This window comes from Hydra vulgaris, chromosome 12 (genome assembly GCF_038396675.1).
Source record: "Hydra vulgaris chromosome 12, alternate assembly HydraT2T_AEP".
NCBI lineage: Eukaryota > Metazoa > Cnidaria > Hydrozoa > Anthoathecata > Hydridae > Hydra > Hydra vulgaris.
This window is the reverse complement of record NC_088931.1, coordinates 46,744,929-46,753,338: the sequence shown is the minus strand read 5'-3', so window position 1 is coordinate 46,753,338 and position 8,410 is coordinate 46,744,929. Positions and strand designations below refer to the sequence as shown.

Sequence of the window (8,410 nt, the reverse complement as noted above, 5' to 3'; positions counted from 1 at the left end):
CTTCGGTTATATACAATCAGATTCAAACAATATTTTATGGAATAACATCATGTCTCAGAGTATTAGATTCTGGACACTTCTTCGACACAATGTTGTCTGATTTGTCACGCCACACCTAACATGATGAGCGATCTAAAAATCTTTAAGGGAGGATTTGTTACAGATGGGCAGGCATTATGCTATGGCACTACATGCTTGGATTAGGTTTTTTTTTTTTTTTAATTGAAATAAAATTGGAAATTGGAATTGAAAAGTAAAAAGGTTTTAAAAGATCAATATTTTTTGAGAAAAAAAATTATTTATGATAAGATGTTTGAAGAATTTGAGACTCAGTTCATCCAGCAGATCAGGAACTAGTTATTATTATTCTTACTACTTTATTCTTTATTGCATTTTATTAAAAATATTTTAATAAAATACGATTTTTTGTTGTTATCTCAACTTATTCATATGCTTTTTCTTTATTTATAAATTTAATAAAACAACATAAATTGTTTATAATTTATAATAATATTTTTTTTAAATTTCTTTCTCAAAAGAGAAATTAACCAAATGAATAGTTTATGTGAAAAACATTTTACATTTTTAAATTTTTTTTACGTATAAACTAAATTTTTTTCCAAATTAAGTTGATGATATATTTTTTTAATTTCAAAGTTAAAATTTATAATAGGAAACTCGAGAACTCTTAGGTATGAAAAACAACCCGAGAGCTTCTTCAGTGTGAAAGACAACCTGATAACTTCGTGGGAGTGAATTTACACACACTTACATTTATATTTAAAGTAAAAACTTTTGAATTTATAATAAACAATAATGATTAGATAAAACAGATTTTTAATTTCTTCTATTTAGTTGTACAACATACTTTATGGCACGCTGGTAAGCACTTGTATTTACAAAACGGATCACAGAACATCTGTTGGTTTTCCATTTCTAAACTAGGTTGATATTTATCATTTGGATACATGCTCCCAGCAACATTCATATCGTATTTATTAATTGGGTAAACGGATTCATCAACATTTATAGGTATATATTTGTAGATAACATAAACGGGATTCAATTTTTTGAGGTTAGAATTGTCTTCGACATTTGTTGAGGAGTATGGTAGTTTTTCGTACTCATTTTTTTGTAATTGTATACTTTTAGGTTGGTTATTCATTGTCATATCATTATATTTCAAAAAATCATTTATGCTTGGATACCCATCATATTGTTTTATGGTTGGATTTCCAGCATTTTGTTTTTCAAATAAATATCTATCATATGAATTTTTGGTTGAATAACCAAATGGATTTATTGTTGGATATCTACTATATGGATTTACTGCTGAATGCCAATTATATTGGTTTTTATCTAGCTGTCTGTTAAAATTAATTTTAAATTTAGAAAATTCGCAACATTTCTTTTCGCAATTCGGGTAACATTGATACGCATTCAAACATGGCGGAAGACACCAATTTATATCGGTAATCCCATCATTTAGTAACGCTAAAATATTGAAAAATAATTTAAAAGCAAAATTTTTTTATTAAAACCAAATTGGAAAGACGGAACAAATAGGTTTAGAAAAGAAAAAACATAGAATGAACAGATTTAAAAAAAAATAGTTATGGAAGTATATTAAGTAAACTTGCCTATTTCTATTTCTTTCTCGGTTTGCTTGTCTCCTAGTTTGCCGGTTGTTAACTGTTGCTGCAAAGGTTTTAAATGACTACCTCCGCGTTCAGTAAAATATATTTCCATTTCCACAGATGTCATGTTATCTCTTCCAATATCAACATTAAATTAATTATAAACATTATCAACATTAAACTAATAAGAATAAAAAAAATCAGTAAAAACTTGATCTATTAAATTTTATTTCAGCTCTGCTATGAACAATAAACTTTTTACGTCTATTCTTATATATAAATTTTTGCAACTATAGTTTTCTTTACAAGTATTCCTGTTACTAGTTAAAAAAATTATAGTTGCAAAATTGTTTTAAGTTAAAGTGGCACAAAAATTTTATGAGCAATAAAATCTCTAATTTACATAACATTATGTACCAATAAACAAAAGCGAACATCTTAAAATGAAAAATAATAAAAATTGTAACCTCAAACAAATAAATAATTGCTCAATGAACAAAAAATACTATACATATTAAATAAATAATAATTATAAAAATGTGTATGTATATATATATATATATATATATATATATATATATATATATATATATATATATATATATATATATATATATATATATATATATTTATATATACATATATATATATATGTATATATATATATATATATATATATATATATATATATATATATATATATATATATATATATATATATAAGGTATGACCTTTTCGTATATATATATATATAAGGTATGATTTTTTTGTGACCCCATGTTCCACGGGTCATAAACCAATGAATATTTGCACAATAGTAATAAAAAGAACATTAAATCGATTTTCTTGTTGAAAAAGGTCACCCACAAACCAAAAAATCGAATTTACCATACATGCTTATGGATAGAATTATAAACAATTTTATGATCGTTATTTTTTAATTCTAATTTTTTTTTTTAATTGGAGAGTTATTATGTAGTTTTTAGACATTCAACAATTTATTGTTACATCATAACACTCTATATAAATATAAGATTACAAACTTAAATAACAATTCTACGTGTTCGAAAAGCAACTGTATACCGAAAAATATCTGTATATCGAAAAACGTTGTGAAATATTTAGCTTAATTAAAGCGTAATTTACCATTCTTATGATTTGTTAAACAAAATAAATTTAAGCCGGAGGATCTCTTTCTTTTTACAGATGTCCAAAAGATCTTGAAGACACTTGATTGTTCGTTCTGCACACTGTTTTGTTCTAAGAATTTCCTGTCTCAATGATTCCTGATTCCAAAGTTTTCTACTGAGTTTAACGATATTTCGAGACTGCGCAAACTGCTTCCGATAATCATCTGCATTGTACGTTTGATCAGTAAACCAATGGTCTGTCAACCTGTAAGATATAAATCTGCAAATTTCAAGTAGTGTTTCTTTTTTCTGGTAAAAGAATAAATGCCAAAAAAGCTAGTATTGCTCGGAAACTCCATTTTACATTATTAAGTTTCGGTATTTTCTAAAACTTCGTTTTAGGAAATACTCCAGATTCTTTAAAAAAGCAGAATACCCGGGTTAAATGAAATAGAAGTTTCACATCATCACGCCAGCCTTGGGTTTCAGTAATCACTTCTTTATGGCTCTTGAAATTCTTCCTGAGCTGTTTGTAGTTCTTTACAAGTTCCGGGATAAACTTATATTTGATATTGTGCGACATGTTGTTTCCTCCAAGCTCTTTATTCATTACTACGCTTCTTCTCGTTTTTTTTTTACTGAAACGACTTTGTAACTGACTGACAATCCCATTTCTTCTTTCAGTGTTTACATTCGTTGTGTCCGCTAAAATCACCTTTATATTATTCCATAAATTGTATTCATCGAAAATAGCTGTTATACCTTTAATAACAGTATTTGCTTTTCCGTCGGATATATCTATTGCATAAAACTTAACTTCTCTTTGTTTGTTCTTCAACAATAACACATGATATTCTTGGCAACTAATTCGTTTACCATTAAAGTGCAGCTTCCAGTTTTCTAAATGTAGTTTTTACTTTCATTTTTTCTTTAAGTTTAATAGCTTCTTTAATAATTGATCTGAATATACCAGGCTTTGAAGGTGTCTGAATGTCAATCCCATTTTGAGATAACTGTCAACATATGGTTTTTGCGTTGCTGGTTAATAACTTTGAAGATGTTACTAATTTGGTTGCAGTTTTGGTTTTGCTGTAGTTATTACTGGTAATTGTGGTTCTTCTTAATATTAAGACTCTTGATATTTTGCCTCAGACTCGGATTCGGAAGTTGACGTTGTCGCTGTTGCCGTTACTGTTGTTGAAGTAGGGTTCAAGGACATTTTTCTTCTTTTGGATGGATGGATAGTTTTTAACTAGCAGTCTTCCCAGTGGTATACCCAAACTGCCTCTTTCAGTCTGAAGATAATCCAACTTTTTGCACTTACTGAAAAGCAATTTTTTTTGTGATATCACAAACTTCGTTCAATGAATCGTACTTTCTTTATTTTACACATTTATTGTACGTCTTCATCACTCGATCCAGTTTTGTCTGAACAATTTAAATTAATAAATGTAAAAAAATTTAATTTTTTTTACCATAAACATTTTACTTCTTTCTCAACTATATTATTTGAATGCCATCTGGCGAATACAGATTCATATATAGTTATTGGCTTTGCTATATCAGGCAGCTTATATAGTCTAAATTTTGCTAATTTCCATAAACTTCTAGAAGACTCCAGAAAAATCTATGTTTCAGAGATTTCTAAAAAAATCCAAAATAGTCGAAAAAATTCTAGAAAGTTCCATAGGGAAAAAATTCTAGAAAGTTCCATAGGTTCAAGAAAGTTCTAGACGTCAGAAAATCATAATGCTACTGCCTTCTAATACTACTTATATACCACTACACGTACTAAATATCACATAAAAAATTTCGTGTTGTGAATGACCTTTTTTAAAAATTTTTGAATAAAACCCAATCAAGAATTCCCAATTAAGAAATCAATTAGGATCAAAATAAAACCCAATCAAAAAATCAATCAGAATCAACATAAAAAAATTGAACTAATCAGAATAATAATATATATATATATATATATATATATATATATATATATATATATATATATATATATATATATATATATATATATCGTGAAAACTAAATAACTAGTTAGTAATGTTTAATAACATAACCTAAAGTTTCACGCAATAAAAATCATTAGGTGATAAAATCATAACAAAAAAACGTAACGACAATTATATGCAAAAAATGCAATGGAGTGTCCGCTTTGATGACAATAAAGCTTTTAATTTTTATGTAGGCTCTTGTTTTATATATTGAGCAAATTTAATGTAATAATGTGGTATTTTTCTGTCAATCATAAATTGCAAGATTTACCACATGGTCAACGACATGGGTTTCAAAGTGGAAGGGCACAATCGTCAATTTCTAAAAAAAGTCCTCAATATCTTGAATTTTCTGAAAAATAGAAAATTCAAGATATTGAGGACTTTTTTTAAAAATTAGTTAAAATAATTAATAATTTTTTAGGACCCCGGCCCCCACCCCTCCGTGTCGTCAGCCCTGTATCACCAGGTTTAAATAGTTCCGCTTGGTCAAGAATTAGTATAGGCCTAAAACCCTTATTTTTGCATTTCCATACAATTTTTGAAAGTTAAGTGGAGTTGACCTTATTTTCATTAAGAAAAGAGTTATTATGCTTGTATCATCTGCCTTTGAGAGTTTTCTCAGTAAACCTTATGTAATAATATTCTTGGTGAGTTTTTACATTGTAAATACAAACAAGGTTTTTTCTAAGACATTTTTCATTGAGTGGGTATGAAGTGGTTTGGCGTCAATTGCATGATTGATTGGTATATTCAGCAGTATTAGTGTATTCTTATTATGAGAAGTGATAATATTTTTGATGCTTGGAAAGAATCTATAAATAACTTTTAAGTTGTGCCAGTTTAAAGATTTATGAAATTTGCAACCTTAAGGGAAGCATTTATAAGTTATACCCAAAAATATTTTTGCTACGTTTGTTCTAATGTTGAGTGAATATGGAGGGTTAAACCAGCTAATGCCTTGTATTTAAGATCTTGAGTTATATTTCTAGAATCAAATCTATCTTATCTTTAAACCTACAAAAATTAAGAGCGCTGTTATAAAATATTGCAGCTCTATCAAAAGCTTCTTTACTTGGAGGCCGCTGATATTCTGATATATGTACTTTTATAAAAAGATCTGTTATCGCTTTTTCCATCGTCTTCGCAGCATTTTTTGTGTACAATTTTTTGTCGTTACGTTTTTTTGTTATGGTTATAACATCTGATGATTGTTGTTTCGTGAAACTTTAAGTTATGTTATTGAATATATGTAACTAGTTATTTAATTTTTCGCAAAACAAATTGCTCTACCCATTATAAACAAATTGCTCTACCCACTATATAACATGCTGTTTAAGCATTATTACGGAAATATTAACATAAGAGTAGAAAATAGAAAAGTTATGATTTATGCTTTTTTACTCTTTTAAACTTATGAAAAGTAAATTCCTTACTTTTTAACACGGTTCATGCCAACAACCTTACATCCTTTAAATTCTTCGTATCCGTTGTATAATTCTGAAACCTAAAGTAATTAAATTTGAGTTTTTGGTTCTTTTAAACTCATCGTATGAAAATTTAAATGGAAAAAAAAATAGAAATTATAAATAATATTTTCAAAGCATTCTGTATTGCTGGGTTGACCACATTCTACGCTAGACTAACTTCGTTTTTGCCCAACAAGCAGATATGATTGGTTTCAAGTTAATATATGACTGGCAAATGAGTTGTATGTAAAAACATGTTGCACCACAATAATTCTTAAAGCACGATGTATAATACTGAAGACATAGTAAATTTTAGTTTCAATAATATTGCATGAATAAGATTTATTAATACTAACGCAGCATAAAGTATATTTTATAATAGATATAGTAAACATACTGTAACCTTCGTTTGAGCTTTTTTATTCAGTTTTTTCAAACTGTTTATTTTTTTTTCTTTTTATCTTGTATCACTTTTTTACCCACACAGATACGGGGTTGCTGGTTATGAAGCTCTAGTTGAAGTTGAACCTGACTTTTGATGATCATGAAATTTTGACTTTGTCAGTAAATTAGCTGGGCGAGAATAAACCACAATACCAGGTAGAATAGTAACACTAGTAATCAGTTATTTTTTATTGTTGAACTAGCTTGACTTTCTTGCATGACAACTAGCAAAAGTATGAAGTAAAAAGTTAAACTAACGGTAGCTAAATTAGCTAAAAAGCACGGTGTTAAAGTCAACCCTATGATTGGCCATTTAAATGCTAACTATTACGCTAAATTTGATCAATATACTTTCTAGAACTACATGTTTAACGTCTATGACTAATAATAATGGCCCAACATAATGCCAACCTAATGAAATTTGCACAATCGTAACGTTTGACCAATAAGCAATCAACCATGTACTTATGCAACGCCAACATAAGACCAATTAAAACTTGTTCGCCTAAAAACAACAAATACATTGAGCCAACGTTGTGTCAACTAAATTGTGCTACTCAGGTATTAAATAAGAACTCTCCATATAAATTCATTTACCTTATTTTAGTTTAGATAAATTCTTATGACTTTGACTAAAAATAATATAAATAAATATAAGCTTCGTAATATACAGTAATAAGGAATATTCGGCGATAAATCTGTAATAATGTAATAATAAATATTAGCAATCAAATTAGCAAAAAAATTGCCTTAAAAAGCATTATAGTTGATCGTACTTTGGCGTTTTATTGGTATATGGTTTATTTTTATTTTATTGGTATATGGTTGGCAGCCCATGAACTTTTATATTACTTTTTTACCCATATTTTATTAGATTAGCGGCCACTGTTAGTTTTAAGCTAGAGGTGTTACTTTGGTCTAAAGTAGCATTATCTTTTTTATATAAGTAGCTGCTTATCAGGTTAACTTGAATTGGGTCACCATTAGTCCAAATTAGCCTTTTATACTTCTCAATCTTCACTGAGTTTATCTTTTACCCAACAAAAATTTCTCACAAAAAAGAGTTGTAATTCAGTGATTCAAACTAATTACCCTAGCAGCAAAATTTAGTTGGGTTAACCCATTTTTTATTTTAGGGCCAAAGTAAGCATCATAATTAGCCGTATTGTTGACTCATTGATCAAATGTACATGTTTTATTAGATCGAGATTGTAAGTTCTATATGGTAAAAGCTGCTACATGATTATTTGTGACAATAAACTTTTGTAAAACAGTTGTTAAGGTGCTCCGAGAACTCCTAACAGTCTTATCACAGAGCACCGCGGTAAAAAGTATTTAACAAGGAAATTCATGCCTCCTTTCTTATTAATATTCTTTATGGCAAGAGCTGACACCAAACCTTTGATCTTTTGGTTTTGACCAGAACTCTAATCACTGCACCACGGCTGCTTAAAGTAAACCTGTTCGATGATAATGAAAATTAGGGTTGTTGCAATCGGATATTAAGTGCTGTTGTGTTAACTAATGCAAAATGTGATTTACCTAACAACATTTTTAATGTTTTAGATCTGCATATTTTAATTTTAAGAAAAGTTTAGGTAAAGAAATTAAAGAATTTGGAGCGTAAAGAAGTTGGCAAAAATAATAACAGATAAAAATACGTGCGTAACTGAAGACGACGAAACATATTGAAATTTTTCACAAATTCTTAGTCAACAAAT

General features: G+C 28.2%; 1 protein-coding gene across 6 annotated transcripts in view; it reads right to left on the bottom strand.

The window, feature by feature from the left end:
* Positions 1-825: 825 nt before the first annotated feature.
* LOC100214223 (uncharacterized) overlaps positions 826-8,410 on the bottom strand; it is a 36,373-nt gene continuing 28,788 nt past the window's right edge. For all 6 annotated transcript variants that reach the window (XM_065813467.1, XM_065813468.1, XM_065813470.1 and 3 more), the window contains 3 exons: positions 6,213-6,283; positions 1,641-1,771; positions 826-1,494 (listed from right to left, as the gene is read on the bottom strand). In XM_065813467.1, coding sequence (XP_065669539.1) covers positions 848-1,494; positions 1,641-1,771; positions 6,213-6,283 — 849 coding nt within the window. In that variant the 3' untranslated portion in view covers positions 826-847. The remainder of the gene's footprint in view (positions 1,495-1,640; positions 1,772-6,212; positions 6,284-8,410) is intronic.